Raw genomic sequence first — 22,894 nt, 5'->3', positions numbered from 1 at the left:
TGTTCACAGAAGTGTTGGAGGCAGGCAGATTTTTAAAAAATAATGATGGATACAATATTCTTTGTTTCAGTCGATGAAGCATGAAAATGGTGTCGACCTGATTTACGTTAATAGGGCTCTCCAGGGCTGAAGTGGATGCATGTGCGTACCACACACATTTCTGCTTTTTCTCTTATGTGACTTGACTGCTGTATAGTGCAAGTGTCAAAAGTCCTCTTCAGACAAGGGACGTGTAGTACTGCTGACCATATCTATCTATAGTGATGCTATCTGGTCTTCCAAATATAGTTCTCTGTTAGGACAATGTTTTGTAACAGCTCTGTTCAAACATGACAGAGACATTATGGCTAGAGCTGCAATGCTTGCATGATGGTTAGAATCTCATATGCAAGAGGACCAATAGCAGTGCTGAGGGACAATTGTAGAAAATAATAAAATCAAGGAAGAAGTGTTCAGTTCTCTCACAGGCTATTAGTGATGCATTTGAAAACTTATTTTGTAGTCAAAGTCCTAATTAATGACCATTGTAAGAGCACCAGGAGGATCACTCATCCTTTTCACAAGTGGACCCCCAAGTATACTTCAATCTAAAACTTCATTAGATAGAACAAAGAAATTTACTGCCCAACTTCCACAATTAATATCTGCATATTTAGCACTGTGTGCTGTAGCCTTTTCCATTAAACTAGATGTCCTTCAAATCAGACTGAAGTCATGCTGGAGGTGACTGCCATTGTGATTTTGACAGAAAAGTGACTCTGGCACTTATTCAGAGATGAAACCAACATGTCAAGTTGCTCTCACATTCATTTAAAGTGCATTTTTGTAAAAGACTAAAGAAGCTGATACACCTTTTGCTATGGTAGAACACGTTAGATTAAAACACCCGGCAGAGATTTGTGAAGAACCCCTGAATCACAGATCCAGAGGAGCAGAACACACAGATATAACAGTCTGTAGGCAACCCAGTGCCCACATCAGCACCAGTAAACGAACATCTTCCACATACCAATCAACATATTACCTCAGTCTGGCTACAGAGCGAAATGTTTTCTAACGCTGTCCACGGCAAAGGTCCTTTGATTCCATCATGAGCCTTGGATGCCACAGTTGGATGTGGGTGTTTAAGTGAGAGAAGTACATGATGTGTAATTGATGGAAGAGTCACAAACTCCCTTGCTGGAGAAGAGTTATCCTCACTTAAATGCAGCCTTAAAAAGATGATGTTGTTGAGCCAATTATGGATACAATCTCTTATTAATCACACATTTAGCTGCATTAATTATTCATACCTAAAAGTGGTCACATAAATTTAGTATTTTTCAAAGATATTGTAGAATTATGTAATTTTCAGTGACATTTAACTGTGTAATTGTATAAGTGTTACAGATAATTCTTGTGGAGTCAAGTTGTACATTTACAAAAAAAATGTTTCATATTCATCAGCTTTTGAATAATTAATCACATTTAAATGTGATTTCAGTTTAACCACTAGTGTTGTAGCCACTCCAGAATGGGGCCAGGGTGTGTTGCTTAGCTGAGCGTACATACCAAAGACTATGAGGCGAGTGTGCGTATCTGTGGAGCCCAGAGGATTCTGTGCTGTGCAGCGATACATGGAGCCATTGAGCTCTGCTGGCACTCTCTCCAGAATCAGCTCCTTCCCCTCTCGCTCAGTGCTGCCATCCAGCAGGCGGCCCTCAACCCGTGTCCAGGTGAAGAGAGGCTCGGGGAACACCTCATTCTATCAACACCCAACACACAGATGGGATGGAGAGAAGAAAAATGAGGAGAAAGGAATGGAAAAAAAAAAGATAGAGGGAAAGAGAGGAAGGGGGAGGTTGAGAGGGCGGTGCAGAGAAAGTCTGTGAGTCTCAGCCAAGAGATTAAGAGCAAAGGATACATGAATAATACAAGCTCCAATTTTTACCCCTAATGCAACAGCAAGTTAACAACATGCATTAATAATCAACTCTTTTTCTCCTCACATTTTTTGAGCCCTCTAGAGAGCACTTTCCCATTTCTAATGTAGAAATATAACCCTCCATGAATTAGTATTTCATTCATATCAGTGAGATGTTCATAGATAATAAGAAGGTGAACCTCTTGTACAGTTCCACCTTCGAGGTATAATGGGTTGCTTCTTCTTCCTGAAGTCACTATTGCTTGACACACACATTGCATCACGTACACAAACACAATCTACAGTACACACACACACACACACACACACATATATCTTCTCTGCCACACTGCTCCCCAGAATATATTTCAGTAGGCTTTCATTGCAGGAAGGGCTGTCTAGCACTCGAGCCATGTGTCAAAGAAAAGAGCCCAACTTTGGGACAGATGTGCTTCACACATGACAGAATTGCTGTTCCTAGAGAAATTCATAATTAAAGATCAGTGGTGGTATTTTGAGTGATATTTAACAAACTCACTCACTGTGTGACAAAGGAGCAAAATTAATGTTCTCTCTGTGCTGAAAATATTTACTTTGTAGTTTTGCTCATTTTGACTCATTCTAGCCAAGTACAGCTGTACTGCAGAGGTGCAGGATCTCAGAAAAGACTACTGTATCTCACAAACTCACAGACGTGAAATGAATCGAATCTGAGCTAACAAATCCAGCTTGTGCAACCTTAGCTAAAAACTGTTCATCACAGTTCCCAGTACATGAAGACACAGCAGAATATAAACATCAGTCCAAACTACTGTTTGCCATTTCTTCATGGTGTTTCAAATATAAAGGACTGCTTACTGTCAGATTTCAAAGATCCTCCTCGTTGACTCAAAATTGCATCTTTTATTATCCTTCCCTGAAGCAGCAATGTTGGAGTATTTGTTTTACATGTACCCAAGCTCAAATGATATCATGCCCCTAGAAAGTAAACACTTCAGAGTTCCGATCCCATTCTAAACACGCCTGGTGTGAAAGTGCCCGTAACAGTTTCAGTGACCTACTGAAATTGTTTGATGTAGTAAAAATCCTTAAATTGTAACTCTGTAATTGTTGTGACAAAGCTAAAGCTGAATTGTCTCATCTTTCAAAATAAATGCTAATATTAGTGCTCCGAGCTCTGAGTTTAAATCATGACAGAGGTTAAATGAGTTAGTAGATTGAGACTAGCTCTTGGGAAAAGGTCACATTAAGAAAAAGAAAAATGCAAAAATGTGATCGTACTTCCACAATCCCATGAGCCTTTAGCATCCCTGAAACCCTCAAGACCCTTTTTATGCTCATACATAAAGCAATATGAAAAAGGACTACAAAATAAAAACCACACAGTAGGATGATCATCCATAATAAATTCCTAAAACAATAAACCGCAGGGGAAACTGGCATCTTATTGAATCATGAAGTAGGGAGGCAAAATGATCAGTCTTGACACCAAATCTCATCTACTTTTGAAACCCTAAAGCCTAGGTCCAGTGAAGGATAAGAGAAATTTACTTTCTGATCAATCTGCACAGATGCCTGCACTGCCGAAGGGCCCACTTGGCTGTATGCTATGGTCAAACTCGTTTATAATAACCAATCTTAACACTGCTCAAAGAAAAAAAAACACATGTACAAACTTGTGCAGTCAATAGCTTGGTGCACTAAACCAAAACAACACAGAACATTAATTTTACTTTAAAATGTCTCAGAAGCGTGAAATAAAATCGAACAAATCTGACTTATGGTTCCCAGAGTTTCCTGAAAGATTGACCAAGAAGTAACAAAGGCAATTAGTGAGGTGGGTTATTAGCATGTCCTATTAGCCCCATTCTCTTCATGTGACAGGCTCCAGCTACCCAGCTTCAATGTGTCATTCCTGTCAAAGCGATCAGGACCATCCATTGGCAAGGGATGACAGTAACACAAAGACAATCTCTTTGCTGTTACCTTTAGCTGCATCTTTGGGCTTACGGAACAAAAAGCCTGAAAGCAGCACAAATTACCCTGGATAGTAGTCTAGATAAATTGATTTCTCTAATACATGTGAGTAGAAACAGCTAAGGAAAATGCATGTGTTTTTTGGTTAGCAGTCTACATACGTAAACAAATGTTAATCACAATTCTGACAAAATTAAGATTTTGCATGCCTACATAAACAAACCACAAAAAAATGTCTATGAATAGTAAAGTGGTCACTGTTCTGCCAGAACCAGTCCCCTTCTGTCCTAGACTGAACGGGGCTGTTCATGTTCTTAAAACCCCATGCACTTACCCCAAGCAATCCTACCTGGAAACCTTGAACAGTGATTCGCACCGTGTCCCCAACTTTTGCCCTGCTGGGGGACATCAAGAGTTTAGGACCCTTAGGAGCAGCTGAAAAGAGAAAAAAAGACAAAGAGACAAAGGTTATCAGACTGAACATGGAGAGCCAATCCTACTGGACACCTGTTTTGTCACAGAAGGAGACAAATACAATTTCCTGTCAATTAAGGTCATGGGGCGAGAGGCAAGGGACCCCCAGGTTGTTTCATCCAAAGGGCTGTGCTGGATTTATTCCCCTATGTAGAGAAAAGGAACTAAATTGGGTAGATGCTCATTACTAGAGGAGAATGGGAGTGCACTGGGTGGAGTGTGGAGGCAGCAAGATAAGGGACACTCAGAGAGTTAATTCCCTCGTCTTGGTATGGACAGCAGCACCCGGATGGCTTTCATTTGGACCCTCTAAAACAATGGGGAGCAAGCTGGGGGGAGAAATAGGCCGATTCTAATATTCTGAGATTGTGAGGGGCCGATGATTGTCCTGTGTATGTAGCGCTGAGATAAAATGAGTGATTTGCATAATGTTATAAAAAGGTTAAGTCATTTCATTACAGCTAAACTGCACAGCGTACTGCATTAGGCCCATATAAGCAGGTTCTGCACGATTTGAGTTGATTAACAATTCCTCTAAAGACAACTGCTTCACACGCTGTGCAGTTCCATATGTTAGACAAATGGACTGAGCAGCACAGGCAATGAGACTCAAGCTAAAGGCATCTTATCAATAACGCCTGTACAAGTCCTCCCCAGGATTACTTCAATTAATTTGGTTCAAACTCTCAATATAAATCATTCTTTAGGTTTTCATTGATGTGTTAAACTAAAGTATAAATAAATAAACAGACAAATTACTTCAGTTTTTTGCTATTAATCTGGCAACAAACTGTCCTCTGTGGCTAATGAAGCATGGGCTTTTTTAGGCAGCCACTGACTACAAGCCTGCAATAGACTAATGGATCAGGAATTTGCACTGTCATATTTATATATAAGATTGAGCATGTAGCATTGCTCATGTACTGTATACTACTTGTGGGAATCTATTTATAAAAGCAAAAGTATCTGAATTGCATGAAGTGGAGAGAATTCAAGTAACACAAAGCGGCGACAGAGAATATATTCAAATTTTAGGATGATTTCAGCTCCACTAGACAACTTGTTATTCTGTATAAACTGTTTCACTTGTCCGGAAAATTGGTGCGTGGCAGCAGAACTAATATAAAGCCTAAGAATAAATCTTGGAATCAGTAACTTTTTTAAGATTAAATGAAAACATCCATGTATTTATACAGGCAAGCCAACCAAAGACATCACGAGAGCAGTTTGACATGGCTAAGTGTTCCATCGCATGCCAAAGACGGAAGGCATTTTATAGGCTAGTTTTGGCATGGCAATGTGAAACACTATCATTCCACCACCCACACACTAACGGAAGGGTATTTATAAATACTGGTGTCATGGCGTCACATAGAGCTTGCAAGGCATATGGCTTGGGAAGATGATGGCTGATTTCTGGGACTTGCTCCAACAGTGACAGTTGGCCTCCTACGTCACCATCTTTGATTAGGGCAGCATGCGGCATGATGGACATAACACAGCTTCTCTCTGAGGGTGCAAGCTTCACAGTGGAAATGAGCTGGTCCCGTGAGACTGTCACCTAAGACCCAACTTTTCCATTTGCAAGAAGGAAATGTTATCACTTCAAGAGGGGTCAGAGAATAAACATGCCCTGCAGAAACACAACTGCGCACTGTGCATCAGGTGTGCTTCAATACCAAGCCAAAAAATCAACAGGTCTGCCCAGCTGCACAGCAGACTTAAGCAGTTGAAGCAAACCTGTAGCTTTAGTTGGGTGACTGCTTTCATTGAAGAAGAGAAGCTGGAGAGGCCTAGAACCGAATTTAAAATGCCTGATTGCTGGACTGCTCTAATGTGGTTATTACAGCACTGTGTAATGTCATTCATGGATTAAACTAAGAAAAAGGACTGGGTGATCCAAAACTGGGAGATAAGACAGACTGATGAATGTGGAACTGAGCTGCAGGTGAAATCAAACAATATGCTAGGTACACATAACAAATCTATATTTGCACAGGCAAACAGGCAAAGACACACAGAGAGACATTTACAATAACCATACACATGCATGTATGTGCACACACAGATCACAGCTGCCTTCCTGAAACTGAGCATCTGCTCCTTGATTATCACAGTCTGGCATAGCAATGACTAGGAGATGTGAGGTAGCGGGGCTCTGCTTTCACTGCTGTAAGAAATGAGAATTCCACCAGTTGTCTAATGATGTTGAATAATAAACACTTTAGTTCATCTAAATCCAAACTAATAACTTCTTTTAATTATTAAAATGCTCTATGTTCATGAATACAATCCAGGCAAGGGCAGAATAAACCGACCTTGTGATCTCACAGAGGCGTAACACTTTTTTTTAATATATTCCCAAGACCCGGCACCAGCTTCGTGTCCATTTGTATGGTGAACACGGAGAGATTCATGAATATTCATAAAGTGTAATACAACATTGGTCGATTGTCAGACTGTCGCTCTCTCTCTCATGTGGCAATATTAAATCTCTGAAAGATTTATTACTTATGGGCAGTGCAAAGACCTCCTTTTCATTTCCTGACCCAACACACCTGAGAGAACTATGAGAGAGTGTGCACAGTATGGCATATCCTGAGTGCACAGATGAATAAGGTATGTGGGTGATAATAATCTGAAGGTCTGTTTTACACAGTCTTATTTAATTTAAATAAAGTATTGATCAAATAGTCTGAAAATGTATGTGCTGTTTTCTTTATGATATGAAGAAAATCTAATTTCTATTGCAGCCTAAATAACCTTCAACCTGAATAACAGCCATTACTACTTTATACTATTCCAGTGTAAGATGGATCAAGCCCTGAGCAGATCCGTGAATGCTCTGAATTTCAAGTGTGCTCCAATTAGTATCAACAAACACACATTTTCTGCTCTTCTTTTTTTTAGGTGGTGGGAAAAACGTATGTTTGGTAATACCCCTTCCATCTCTTGAAAAGAACAAAGGTAGTGATAAATTAATGACTTCAAACACAAAGAGAGAAAGGCTTGTCAAACTATTAGCGCCTTTGACATTTAGCAAGAGTTTCACAGGGCCCATTCCCTTCAGGATGTGTCATCTGTTTTAGCATCAACACGTCACAGGCAAAGAGCTGTACGACTCCTTACTCCAGTGTTTTGTCTGGAGAAGACAGCTCCTGCTATCAACTGCTGCTGCTGTCTCCATCTTGCATGTGAGGTACTATATTTCTATCCACTTGGGATACAATGGTGACAGTTATTAGATTTTAAAAGAAGGTTTTCTGACATGAGATATTCCCATTTGAAAAAAAGTGGCAATACCAGTTGGACCAAATGTTATTAAATAAGGTCTAAAGGATATATATATATATATATATATATATATATATATATATATATATATATATATATATATATATATGTGTGTGTGTGTGTGTGTGTGTGTGTGTTCAGTCATATCCTATTTACAGTATTTCTCTGTGCCATATACCTCCACTGTTCTATTAAAAACTACACAGTTGAACTAGGTGAAATGATATTGTATGGTCTCTAAGTTTTTGTTTGTTACTTTTTAACTGCACATACATTTTTCTGCTGCCAAAAATCAGTTTTAATATGCAGCTGAAAATAGTTCCTAACAAATGTTGTTTCAAAGTGTTTTAAAATTACATAGCCTCTGTGCTGGTCTTTTCATAGGGTTTGTTGAGAAAAAGAAACATACAGAATAATGGCAGCCTGAAAAAAAAATTGATTTAAAAGGTACAACAGAAAGGAGTGTCCCTTCCTCACTAATTGAGACCCTGTAGATTTACCCTATTTACCCAGATACATATATGGATTCTGGCAGAAAATCTTTTTGGCACACAAAAAAATGAAGAACTGAAATTAACTCCAACACTAACTTTTTTTTTCTCAAACAACAAGCTGTGAGTGCACCATCAAAAGAAGGCTGGACTAAGATGCTTCTACCTGGTGCAATGGGATTTTCTATCTTTCCCAAAATCCAGATCCAGTCCTCAACGTGGTACAATGTCTAACAATGCTAAAACTTTAAGCTGCAAGTAAGCTCTACAGTGTAGTGCTGAGGAAGCTCCACGGTGTAGTGCTGATTTATACCAATAAAATGGGTTGATCTCATTTTGATAGTAATAGTCCACAGATAAAGTTCGAAAAAGCTGTGGTGCTCTATGTCTGCCTGAGAATTTTTAATACTTTTTGTTAACCTATTAAAAGTGTTTCCACTTGTAGATGATAACAGCACCTTCTATACATCATCTTAGATTGACCACATCTCAGCAGCATAATAAAATGAGTGTGTTTAATTAGACAACAGGTGGTGATGTGAGATAAAATACTGAGAGTATTAAACAATGCAGCATATTCAGTCTCCTTCTGCCTTCAACCACTGCTAGCAACTCATGGAAGATAATGTCTCTGTTTATCATGTCAGGATTGCATGGCTTGTCTCCAGGAGGACCATGCCAATGTATTGCCTTTGAAGTGTTAATTAGATGCGCTAGAAGCCATCTATGTATTTAGAGTGAAAAAAAATCTCAGAGCGTGTATCTCTTGAATCAGACAACATTAAAACTTAATGCTAACTTTTCCATTAAAGTATGACTCCTGTTTTCTGAGTTCAGTGTCTGCATCGCTACTTCTGAGCAAACAAATAACCCCATGAGTCCTGAAATTTAGAAGCTGTCCTTCCTTTAAAAAGACTAAAGAATACAAGTGAAGAGCTTAAGGGGGGGTGTTGAAGATCATTGAAGTTCAAAGAAGGGCAGCATCTCTGAGATTGTCTTTCCAATGATATAACATTGGTCAGTGTGTCTAAATTCTCATTTGACTTCTCTAATTTAGGTTGACTTTTTCAATAACGATACAGAGTTAACTCAATCTAGCAACAGACAGCTCGATGAATTGCCCTGTCAGTCACTTGAAGTTTTGCATTCGCCACTAAACCTGCAATCTGCTCAGCTTTAACACAATTACATGGCATCAAATGAAAATCAGTGTTGTTCTGAGTACATTTGCAAGACATAAGGGGGCCCCGTCAGTTTTCAAGTGTGGCAAGGCGACAGCAGGAGTTGAAAAAGCAGAAGAGATGAGAAAGGGTGTGTGCATCTGGTACAGGGGTTTTAGGTGGGGAGGGAGGAGGACATGGAGAAATGAGAATGCCATGCAAAAGCAATGTATTAGTTTGAATCCTACTCACCCAGAGTAACCTCTGTTTGCATGGGCATGGACAGTGCGGGGTGCTTGACTTCGCAGCTGAACAGGGCGTCATTATCCAGTTGTGGGTTCAGGGTCCAGGTGAGTCGGGCCTGCACCACCACAGAACCGTCACTTTGTGGGATGTGAGTGTGGCTGAAGTAGTACAGAGGGTCCGTGCTTTGCACCCAGCGGGGGAATTCACGGCTCACCACTGTTTCTGGGATGACCTCTGTTGCAGGGCTGGGCTCGTAGGCTTGTTGGCCCTGAGTGTGGACACGGTGGGGGCTCTCTGTGTATAGACGGGCCGACCTCCCTTCGGGGTCCAGAAGGGAAAGGGACCGCTGCAGCTTAGTGTCATCAAGGTCCCTGCTGATGAGCGGCCTGGCTCCTCTTACGCCTGCTGAGCCACCTCCCTGCTCATTGCTGGAGGGCTGAGTATAGGAGATCACCTCTATTAGCTCGCCATCACGCTTGAAGTACACCTTAGAAAGAAGAAGGCATAGAAGGCATATTGAAACAGAGAAATAGATGGAGAGGAGAGCAAAAAGACAGAACAAGAGAGGGAAAGCCATATTTTATTATACTATTACATTTTGTACAGAATGGTAGCAGAAAGAAGACACACAATACACAACTTACATTTGTCTCAAAAGCATTTGTGGCCATTAGGGGGCAGCAAAAAACCTGTATACAGTTTCATTAGTCTGTTTTTTCATCTCTTGAACATAATATTTGCTCCGCTGTGTTCACCACCCAATTTCTAACTTTGTCTGTCACCTATTTGGTGCTGGGCAGTTAGCATACAGTGGTTTTAATAGAGCTTTTCACTGAAAATAGTTGCCTCTTGGGCTTGATGATACTTGTTCTTCTTCTTCTTTTCCTTTCAGCTGCTCCCTTCAGGGGTCACCAGAGCAAATTATCTGCCTCCATTTAACCCTATCCTCTGTATCCTCCTCACCCACACCAACTATCCTCATGTCCTCCTTCACTACATCCAAGAACCTCCTCTTTGGTCTTCCTCTAGGCCTCCTTCCTGGCAGCTCTAACCTCAGCATCCTTTTACCAATGTATTCACTGTCCCTCCTCTGAACATGTCCAAACCATCTCAATCTGGCTTCCCTGGCTTTTTCTCCAAAACATCTAACATGAGCTGTCCCTCTGATGTACTCATTCCTGATCCTGTCCATCCTCGTGACTCCCAGAGAGAACCTCAACATCTTCAGCTCTGCTACCTCCAGCTCTGCCTCCTGTCTTTTTCTCAGTGCCACTGTCTCTGAACCAGACAACATTGCTGGTCTCACCACTGTCTTGTACACCTTTCCTTTCATTCTTGCTGACTCTCTTTTGTCACACATCACACCTGACACTTTCCTCCACCCGTTCCAACCTGCTTGCACACGTCTCTTCACTTCTTTTCCACACTCTCAGTTGCTCTGGACTGTTGACCCTGTCCCTGTAACCTCACCGCTCTACTTGAGTCCCTCTCATTTACACACATGTACTCTGTTTTACTGCGGCTCAGCTTCATTCCTCTCCTTTCCACAGTAAACCTCCACCTCTCTAGATTTTCATCCACCTGCTCTCTGCTCTCACTACAGATGACAATGTCATCTGCAAACATCATGATCCACGGAGATTCCTGTCTAACCTCATCTGTCAGCCTGTCCATCACCACAGCAAACAAGAAGGGGCTCAAAGCTGATCCTTGGTGCAGTCCCACCTCCACCTTGAACTCCTCTGTCACCCCCACAGCACACCTCACCACTGTCTTACAGCTCTCATACATGTCCTGCACCACTCGAACATACTTCTCTGCCACTCCTTCAGGATAACTCCTACTCCATTTCTCTTTCCATCCACACCATGATAAAACAGCCTGAACCCTGCTCCTAATCTATAGGCCTTGCTACCTTTCCACTTAGTCTCCTGAACACACAAGATATCCACCTTTCTTCTCTCCATCATATCAGCCAACTCTCTAGTTTTCCAATTTCCAGTGGCACCCTGTAAGTCAACAGCACCAGTGGCAGTAGTTGTTAATCCGGGCCACGACCGATCCGGTATGGAAGTCATATTTGTGTTTTGCATGTTTGATTTGGCTTAAATTTTATGTCAGATGCCCTTCCTGACACAACCCTCAGCACTGACTTGGGACCGGCACATGAAGACACTGGACTGTGCTCCCTTGTAGTTGCATTGCTTGATGATATTTGTTGGTTGTGTTAAAAAAATATAGATGACAGGTTTTAGCAGCTCTTTTGGGGTCATCATTACAAACAATGCATTTCACTGTATTTTTGAGTGCTTTTTTCAGAGGTGGCCAGAGGTTTGTCTTGAGATTTGTTTTAAAAAAATAGATTGTCAGCAAATATTTTTGTCATAGTTTTAGTGACAAACTTGAAGCATGTTTTAATATGCTGCCACCTCTGGGGCTGGGTAAAGGGCTGACTCCTGAAGTTTAACTCCTAATTAAATTTGAATATTCACAGCAGAGAGAGAATTTATCCCTGGATCACAATGAAGCTCCAGCAATGCACAGCCTGTTCTGATAAATGATTCTCCCTTTAAGTGACAATGTGTATTATTTACCACTTGAACAATACAGTCAAGTTCAATTCAAAGGAACAACTATATGACCATGACAGACTTAAATATGCATTTGGCCACTGAAGAACGTTTTATGGAGGGATTTACCTTTTAATTACATAATTATTAATTCGATTCCATTTCATTTTTATTTTAGTAACTTTACATTAAATCACAGATGGATGGGGTCTGCCTGTGTGGCTGCCCTGGTTGCCGAGGTTAGGCTTGCCAGATGCAACGTCATTATATTACAAGCTGTGTTGTGCTGCTGGGTTGTATCACAGCCAATTCTAAAAACTTTCTAATGCCTTCAGAGTCGGCTGATACATGCTCACATGATACTGGCTGTGCTTGCCAAAGGCGTTCAGCAGCAGTGGTTGTCGTCAGTATCATGGTTTATTAAAACAACAAAAAAAAAACAAAAACAAAAAAAAAAAAAACACACATGCACCCACAGAAACTTTAACTATTTATCCTCCAAACCAATCTTTTATTTATGTCTTGGATTGCTCTGTGGCCCCATCTACCTGCACTACACCTTCAATACAGAGGTACAGTAGGGTCACAAACAGTTTTTCTTTATGGTTTTCTTTTCTAAGTTTGTTTGTTCTTTGCGACTGTAGAGGTCGATTTGCTGCGATCCTTATTATTTATTTCAATAGATTTTCATTAAATGCAATTACATATTTCACTAGAGGAAAAACATATTTCAGTACTTGAAGTGGATGTTTTCTTTCTTCTATTCACTTCACAAGTCTCATAATACATGGCCCTTAGAGAAATTCTGAACTGTCACACCAGTGGAATCTGTTATTTACAGATGACTAATGACAATGCAGACAAGTACAACCTTAGTTTTAATTAGGGCATTACACACACATATATTTTTATACAAATTAAAAAGCTTCTCCAAAGGGTAAGTGTATCCAAGGTTCTCTACATACAAAGGTGCAAACATAAATTCATATCTAATTTATTTTTATTTATTTGTGAATCATTGGAATTCAAAGTCCTCTAAATGTAAGATCAATATAATTATTTCTCAGCATAGTATGCATGGCTAATTTACACATGAAGTTTCACTGATTAAGGCCACGTTCACAAAGACTTTCGCCCCATGAGAAAAACCACAGCCCATGTCATTCATTTGAAAGAGAAAGTGCTGAGTCTGGTATCATGGGGAGCTGTGCCAAAACAACTTTAGATTTTAAAAACTAGTGGCACAATAGAAAATAGAAACACCGCCTCACAACCACAGTGACACTACTGCGTCATTTCTAACTCCTACAGCTCACAACCTGCACAGAAAATAAGGTTTTTTCACTGTTTATTAAAGTACCTCATTAATTATCACAGCAGGCAGAGGGAGAGCTGTGTGGATTAAAGTGATCCATGCACCTGTTCTGTAACTTCTGTTGGACAAAATGGGGCAGGTACACAATAACACCTGTGTTCGCTATGAGTGGCTATAATTGGGAAGTTATTCTGTAACCCTACACAAATGATTTGTTTTTGTAAACATTAAAAGACAATGTAATATCGAGAGATAAAGGAAAAAATGATTAAATGTCTATCTGATTTTATATAATGCATGGAGCCATGTGTCATGCACATACTGTGGATGAGTCAAAAATAATACCCATTTCTTAAGTGCAACCTCCAGCAAAATATCAAGCATCAGTTTACCTATTTAGAGTAATCCCACATGACTAAATAGCTTTCTTTGCCACCTGTCTGCTTGAGATATAAGAAAAGGAATCAATGAATGTTTCATCAAAGACATGAATGAATGGGATGGCAGATATGTAGTGTAGCTGCAGGGAGAGAGCGGAATGTTATTTCTGTGTCATTATCCAGCAGTTCTTCCTTTTTTAGGCTCCCTTTCATTACTTAGAAGCTTATCACAAATAGGATGTGGATATGGAAATACTATGGACACAGATATAAATAGACATTGATGGATCTAAGTCACATGTTCCACACAATACTGATTAATAATTGTGACCACCCTCCTCTTTGTCATCTGTCACCATATTTAGGCTTTTTCCCTTGATACAGCCTTTTTGCAGTGTTTTTGATTAATGCACCATCAATGTAGGCAGCAACTATAAGTTGTGAGTGAATTGTATTGAATCAAATGCCACTCAGCAGAATATTATAATCACTATTGTTGGAAATGGTTAAATGTGAAAGCAGCACACATTTCATTTTCTGTTGAATATACCAAGCTCAAAAATTCCATTATGTAAGACAACACTTAATTAATAGCTAACAAAACATGACTCGAGATCAAAACGATCTGTCTGAGTGGAGTGTGATAACAAGAAAAGAGGGAAGAGAGAAACATGCGACAGTAAGATTACATGTCATGTGTCCTAACAACATGGGCCACCAGGACCCTGTAGCTTTGGAAATATTAACATGAATCAAACTACAATTCATCTTTAAAAGTAAGCAAAATTAAGGCGACATTTGTCATCACTCTAAACATGGTCTCCTTTAAGCTCCGTTAATTTGCTAAAATCTAATTTCCCACATTTCCTTGTTTGACAAGCAGAGATAACAGAAAACACATTGCTTCTTTCATTCTGTTCAAATGGTAGAGCAAACCATGATTAATTTTCCACAAATGATTATAAAGCTGCCAAAATAACAGTGAGGATGTCTCTCACTCTGATACATGTCTCCAATAAATGGGTTCATTTCACAAAATGACACGGCACTTTTGTTGGGTAGCATTTTAAATGAGTTGCCTATCACTGGCTTATCCTGCATCCATTGTGTCTTGATAAAAGAAAACTCTTTTTTATGTTGTACAATAAAATAAAATGGTTATTGAACAGTGCATTGTGACACATAAGACTATATTTTGTGGTAATTTATCCAGGCATTCATCCATCAGCTATACCACTCGTAGAGGCGGGCTAGACCCTGGACAGATCTCCAGTCAATCACAGCGCTTTCCAAACATATCAGGAAACCACATATTGTATAAATGTGCTTATTAATTCTGTTAAGCAATAACATACACACAGATGAAGGTGCACAATGGCTATATTGTCTTTAACTAGCTCACTGGCTTGTTAGGTAATACAGAGATCTGGTGCAGGACTTGGAAAGTAGCATCTGCTCTCATGTAAAAGGGGATTTTTAGTGTTTTTGGCATTGCTGCAGTATTGTTCTTTTACAGGGAGTGTTATTTCATGGAATAAAGTGATTAGCAATCAAGCTTCTGTTATAAATCCCCAAATACTAGAGTCCAATAGGTGCAGACAATGAAATCAGGCATAAACCACTTACTTCATTTTGAAATGAATTAGTACAAAAAAGAGATGTAATCCTAAGCAGTAGTCCATGTACAGTAGTAAAATTAAGCTGGGATGGGATGGCATGAGAAGGGTTTTGCATGTTTCCTGTGAATAGACAGTGATGAAAGCACCTGCACTCTACACATTGCCAAGCCACACACATGCACACGCACACACACACACCTACACACACACACGCACGCGCGCGCACACACACACACACACACACACACACACGCACACACACACCAGTGTCTCCAATGTGAAACCTTTCTGAAAATGTAACAATCATGCATCGGGCCATATACACCTTTATGTTGCTTCAATTAATCATCACAGTGTCAAAAGGACACGGCAGTAATTTTCATGGTGACAGAATAATTCAATGAGAGAGCAGAAGGAGGAGAAAAGGGGAGAGAAACAGGACAGAGGAAGAGAGAGTGATCCTGGCCATGACTTAATCAGCTTTCCTTCTTATTATTAACTGTCATTATCTTTCCTCTTTTCAATCAGTGCTTGCTTGTGCTATGAGGATGTTCTAATGAGTGGCACTGGGAAGCCATTATTGATATGTCACCAGCTTGCTTCAATGGAATCAGATGCTGACAGATCTTGAAACATAATACCAGACACTTTTAACACATGCAGTCCATTATATCCAGCTCTCTCAACACTCCGCTAGAGGAATTTGGCATGTTGGGTGGTGAGAAAAACTTTTAATAGCTTTGAACACATCTAAACTTTAAGACAAAAAACATACTGATGCAATACCTAGTGAACTTCACACAGCATTATGATATGATGAGCCTACTGTTTGGAGATTAGAGAATATAATCCATAGAATAGGGTAAAAAATATTGTCATACTGTTCCTTTAAGGCCCTATGTGACATTGCGTTTTATGATGGATGGATTCAAGGATAAAACATGAGACGCCTTTTTATTTAGGTGACATCTGCAACAGATAGATAATATGAGGCATGTTTAAAGAATCCAGTCCATTGTACCACAGCCTTCAATATTATTGCCAGGACAATGGAAAATGCATGCTTCTTACAGTCTGACTCACAACTGATTATACTAACTTTCAAATTTATTCTGTTTTGTTTTTCCCCAGCCATTAGTGTGTGATGTATCAGTCTGCATGGAAACTAAATCAAGGGGGGAGAAACAGATCCCAATGAGCACAACACATCATAGATGCGTGTGGACATTCAGAGGGTGGAACCTGGTGACTGCTTTAATTAAATAATGCCAAACAAATTTTAACCAGTTTCTCCTGTTGAACACCTTCCCTTGTTAGGGAACAACTAACCATCTAACATTATTGACTGCGCACATTTGAATACTCATATTCAATCCTGATGTAACATTTGTGGAACCAATAAAAAGAACATAATGAGCCAGAAGGAGTAACAGTAGGAGCTTTCTAAATCGGCTTTTAATATTAGTGTAACTAGACATGCAACAGTAGCAGCGTTGGACGCAGTTCAACACTTTCAAATGTCTCCACTAAGTCACAATGAAGTGTCAGGCATTACTCTGGATGCCGGGAAGCTGCAAAAGGATATCGCATAGTAACAGGGAATATTTATTCTTTGTGGAAAGCCAAAGCAAATCTAAACAAACACAAAGCTTATGTTGCTGTTCAGGATAAAAGTAAATTTGTATTAATTGTATAAAAAGCAGACGGTTTAGAGATAAAGTTAAGGCCAGTGGCACTGTGGTTTGATCAGAGCAGTGTCATAACATGATTGCACAGTATGTTTACATGTGCACCCTAAGAATAGAATAAGAGGACTTGAGACTCATTTGTTCTGTCTATCAAACTCAGCTACAGATGGGTCTGTGAGAGAAAGCAGTTGTGAGGGTCTTCCATGTAGCTGCAGATATTATACCCTCTCTCTCTCTCTCTCTGCCATAGTTTAAGCAGTGCTTGCCCTGTTTGGCTGTGTTTTCAAGCAGCAGGAAATAGAACCATTTTTCATGCCTGGGAAAATGAAATACGAGTCAAATGACATTAAAATGACCTAAATCCTTGAAGAATCTATAACAGATATTTTATAACAACGATGTATCAAAGGACAACGTGAAAACAAGGTGACAGTGTAAAAGGGGTCGTCCGTGACTCACATTCATCAGGTGGCCAAAGACACGACTCCAAATGAATGATAATGTTGATCTGTAGCTCCTGAGTGTATAAATAAGACTAAAAAAAACTGGTACAGGTTTTCTCACTATATGAAATTAAAAGGTGATGTGTCGATATTGTGATCTGATCCCCCTGCAGCCAAATGGCCAAAAAAGTATTGCTGTTATTGCAGGTTTTGAAATTATTTATGACTAACTGTTTATTGTTGACCTTTTTGAAAACGTTAGCTTCAGCTTTCACTCAGTGTCCTTTGTAAATCTCATTTAGATAGAGACTGGCTACAGATATGGAGCACAACAAATTGCTGTAGGGCTGAGAGTAAAGTGAATACAGACTTTCTTCTATTCTAAATCCATGTATGCATGGATGCCATACAAGCTTCAAACTCCATCCATTAAAGAATTCATTCGTTTCACTCTCACAAAAAATGTAAGTATAATATACTTGAAACGCAGATAGTTTAATGTGAGAAATACACATATTTGTCATATTTACCAGGTGGCTCAATAAATCAGGCCAATTTCTTTGTAAATTGTGAGCCACTATTCAAACCAGGCTTGCTCTGATATGACATTGAAAATAGAGCTGACAACAGCTCATTTTGCAACAAGCCCCCCGGGCAGCAGTAGCAACAAAGACTAAATGAGTTTCATCAAAAAGCAAAGGAAGCCGTTTGAAGTTGCAGTCACATAACTGGGCCAAAGCAGCAACATTCAAGAGAATACTTACAAACCTAGTAATGAGGTTTTTTTCCTATCCTGCATGACCATGGTCAAAATAAATAGAAAAAATCCTCACAGTTTAAATGTGATACTTGTGTTCAATTTTAAAACTGAATGGGGATTAGGTCAAATATAACACTATGTGAGCAACTTCTGTTCTGCATATAAACTGTGTATAAATGATTTTGCAATCATTTAGCAACATTTAAGCAACAAAGCATAGAGTACACATGTACATGATATATGAACACAAGCTCTACTTCCTAAATGTCTTATTTACAAATTAATATTTTCCATATAAGTAAGATCTCAAAGGAGATTAAAGAGAAGTTCGCAAGACTGGCGATCCCTGTGAGACTAGACTTCTAAAATGCATCCATGAAAGCTGTCAGAGTTTGTTTACTGAGTTTTGATTTAGTCCAGCAGTACAAGGTAACTTTGACAGGCCATGATCAACTCCCCACAGATGCAATGTAACGTTTCAAGTGAAATGTGTTTTCTTTCTCACTTTCTTTGGATTGGCAGAACCGACTTCACATCTTGCATCTTTCCAGTTGTAAACAAATTGTTTTCCTATGAAATATATTGCATCGGCTTACTTAGCAAGGCCAAAATTTGTTGTCATCCAAGCACAAAGTACAAGATGTAGGGGCTACTGCAGAAGTACATTTCCACACAATATAATTTTAGCAAATCATTTTCATGCTATGTGAGCACTAGGAACATTAAAGGCCCTTCACAATTCTGGTACACACACGCAAACACACACAAACACACACACACAGGTGTTTTCACTTAGACTGGCTCATTAAACCTCTTCTCAGGACTGTGTGGGTGTGTACAAACTGTGCTTGAATAACATCTGACTCTCCTTTTTGTTTTATCTACCAGGGTGGAAGAACTTTTGCCTTCATGATTTTTTAAAAACAATATATGAAGTTTGGTGACATTAGCAAACTTGCAGCGTACTGTAGCTCCACCCGACTTCAAACAGAATGACTGAGAACACCTGTGTGGGTGTGCAGGACTTTTAAACTGTAGCAGTGTTGTTTCTGTGTCTGTGCTAAGATGGAATTTCAAAATGCCTCTTCTCAAACAAAATGAGCCAAACTGAACTGAAAACGTAGGAAATGTGTCTTGTTATTTTTAGGATGATGTTAGTTTCCCTAAGCGTACTGTCCAGAAGCTCTAGTAAATGTATTTTGTTTTAAAACATGTCTGGAGGTTGTTGGATCCCAAGGACGAACTGAGAAAAATAAAGCAAATCAAAGTTAAGGATTCACAATATCTTAGATGTCTGATACAAGGACAAACCACATGTCCAATAATTTTAAATAAATTCCAGGCTCTGGTCCATTACTGGCAATTTTTATATATTGAGTGTTATATTGCTTTGTCTTAAGTTACAGCACATCACTTTTATTATACTGACATATTGTGTAACACAATGCCTCTTGCACTGAATAGCCCAAATCCTGCACCATTCTTAACTTCACAACTTCCTGTTTCCTCAGTGCACCATTTTCGTCACCTAAGCAAAACACAGCAAAACTCCAAATCTGCTTCATTTTAACATGCTCTTACAAATAATCAACTTGATCAAACTGACTCTTAGTGTATGTCAAAGCTCATAGTTGCCCATGTGTCATGTGTGCATTATGCATTCATATTTAAATAGCAGAAATGTTAGCAGTTTCTCTCAACCTGTATGTTTACTATGAAAGGATAGAATTATGGTTTTAGTAAAGGAAACAGATTGTTCCTTTAAATTGCATCGCTTCTTAAACAGACATTTGTTTGTGATAAAACTGCTCATATGAAATTACCTTAAACTGTCTGTGCAGCAAAAAAAGCCTCAGGCAGAGGTAATATCTAAATCTCATCTAAATATCAATTTATATTTTATGGCAAATCATTTTCCTGCAGTCTGCAATATAAATACAATGGTGAATGGAGTAGTTTTTGTTTTGATCAGTGATTCTGCTCATTTGCTTGCTGAATCATTGGCAAAGCTAATTATCAGCAATGTGACTTGGCCAGTGACACAGAGACAGTCCAGAATTACTGACCAGCTGAAACCTTTCAGATCTCTTTTCTTCCATTAAACACTGGAAAAAGATCCTGCAGTGCTGAGATTTAATGGCTTAAGGTTCCCTGTGAACTCACAAGAGGGGAGAACCTCACTCCTGACACCATCGATCAGGAAGTGCCTGAGAGACGGAAATCATATTCACCTTGTATTCACCTCTCACTGGGCTCATAATTGAGGGAGATAGGTGAGCTCAGGGTCTGGAGTCCATTACCATACATGCATGGACGATGATTAATGACCAGGTCAGAACAAACAGCAAGCGACTGCTCTCAAACAGAGTCAGCAAACTCATATGCCACCAAACACAGGAGCATATTTGCAAGACCTTGTCTTGCACTTCAGAAAGTTGAGAGAAAAGTGCATGTATGTGTGTTTACTTTTCCATGCTTGATCCTGTGCATGTACACATTGGGAACACTGCACACATACATGTGCATGTATGAGGGTGTGCAGTGATAAGTGTGTGCAATCATTCCCAATGTACACATTGGGAACATTGCACACATACATGTGCATGTATGAGGGTGTGCAGTGATAAGTGTGTGCAATCATTCCCAATGTACACATTGGGAACATTGCACACATACATGTGCATGTATGAGGGTGTGCAGTGATAAGTGTGTGCAATCATTCCCAATGTACACATTGGGAACACTGCACACATACATGTGCATGTATGAGGGTGTGCAGTGATAAGTGTGTGCAATCATTCCCAATGTACACATTGGGAACATTGCACACATACATGTGCATGTATGAGGGTGTGCAGTGATAAGTGTGTGCAATCATTCCTTTATGACACTGTGATTAAATTAATTGTCATGAATGTGGCCATCAATAACACTAATGTTTCCTAAATCTGCTCTACCTTTTTAATGACTGCATTACTACATGACCAAATTAGTGCTAATAATCAATCATAGGTTAGTCTGTAACAAAGGTACCAGTTCTGCAGAATACACTGTTTGTTTATCCATGGCACAGCCTGTATGTAGCTAGTATCAACTAGCATTTTTCTTTAGAAAATAAAGACAGATTGCTGTAGAAATCAAGATCTAGAATTGTGCTTTTATCATGCAACTTCTGAAATACTTTTTGAAGAGCCAATTTGCTAGAATGTTACAAACTAAATCTTAGAAAACCCAAAAAGCAAAACAAAAACCATTAGTTTATTTTCCCTTGTAAACAACAGGGGTCTGTGTGCAGGTCCCCAGTTGCCAAGCAGCATGACGTCTCTTCAACAGCTACTCACCGATGGGGCTGGTTTTCCCCCCTTTGCAGTGCAGACGAGAGTGAAATTCTGGGCTTGGTATCGACTGAACGGGGCTGGAGTATTCTCTGCCACAACTGATATGTTGTTTGGAGGTGCTGTGAAGAACAGGAGAGAGGCTTTGTGAAATGATATCCCAACACATTTGAGAGACATAAAATGCAACCGTACATACTGTTAAACTGTTAGAAAACATCAACTTTCATTAGATCAGTGTATCCCAGGAGCTGTTTTGTGATGAAGTGTCATCTTTGGGTTATACATGTAGGTGGAGCACTGGCAACACTGACAGCAGAATAGGGAGCAACCGAGAGGAAAGAGAGCAATGTTCTTCTGTCCAGATATTTAAAATAAAACTGACTGAAACAAATCTTCAGACCTGCTTTATCTCTCTACTGTATCTATTTTCAAAAGAAAGCAAGAACCTGTTGAGAAAATCCCCACTTAACTGAATTGTCGGGACAATATATTCAAAACTCCCCAGGGTTTATGTGAGTCGGATGAAGCTGATAAGGCAGAAATCTCATACATATCATATCACTAACCCTCCATCTGAATCTTTCTAGGGATCCCAGCAAATATGTCATGGTAGTGTAAAGGGAAAACATGTGAGCGAGACTTCAAAGTATTATAGAGAAGCACTGGGAGGAGGAGGTAAGGAATAGAAATCTTCTGCATACCCTGAAAATCAGCTGTTCAACATGCAGTACCCCAGTTCCTTGTACGGTGACTTAAATATTAACGTGTTGTGGCTGATTGAAGTAAACACCAACAAGCAGGTTTTAACTAACAACACTGTAGCACATGATGACCAGATACAAAAGGTGAGAACTGCACAATAGTGATAGAGTTTTTTAAAAATGTGTTCTGCATACTTACTTACCTTCTCCCTATGAGGTTTCTTATGCATCATCATGAAAAGGCACTGGATACTTCCCTGACATAATATTTCCCTCAAAATTTGGCAGCAGAATATTTGAAGAATACTTCACTTGACCCGAGCTGCTGATCAGAATGAAAATCATCAGAAATCTATCAAGAACTGTGTGCGTGAGAGAAGAGTCTTTTCAAAAAGTCACAATTTTTAAATCAGCGAGCCACACTTTAGGGCAGATAAGCTAGTTAGAAAGGATGTGAGGGATGGTGCCTTTTTCATGTGTCAGTTTTCCGTGGATATCTCAAAGTAATTTTTAAACAGACATGCCACAGCAATTA

General features: G+C 39.5%; 1 protein-coding gene across 1 annotated transcript in view; it reads right to left on the bottom strand.

The window, feature by feature from the left end:
* Positions 1–22,894, bottom strand: part of igsf21a (immunoglobin superfamily, member 21a) — a 150,240-nt gene that overhangs the window by 4,864 nt on the left and 122,482 nt on the right. Inside the window, exons 6-9 of the mRNA XM_026307456.1 lie at positions 21,662–21,777; positions 9,552–10,032; positions 4,230–4,315; positions 1,552–1,744 (exon numbers count right to left, since the gene is read on the bottom strand). Of these exons, the coding sequence (XP_026163241.1) occupies positions 1,552–1,744; positions 4,230–4,315; positions 9,552–10,032; positions 21,662–21,777 (876 nt within the window). The remainder of the gene's footprint in view (positions 1–1,551; positions 1,745–4,229; positions 4,316–9,551; positions 10,033–21,661; positions 21,778–22,894) is intronic.

This window comes from Mastacembelus armatus, chromosome 5 (assembly GCF_900324485.2).
Source record: "Mastacembelus armatus chromosome 5, fMasArm1.2, whole genome shotgun sequence".
Taxonomy (NCBI): Eukaryota; Metazoa; Chordata; class Actinopteri; order Synbranchiformes; family Mastacembelidae; genus Mastacembelus; species Mastacembelus armatus.
This window is presented reverse-complemented; position numbering and strand designations above follow the sequence as displayed.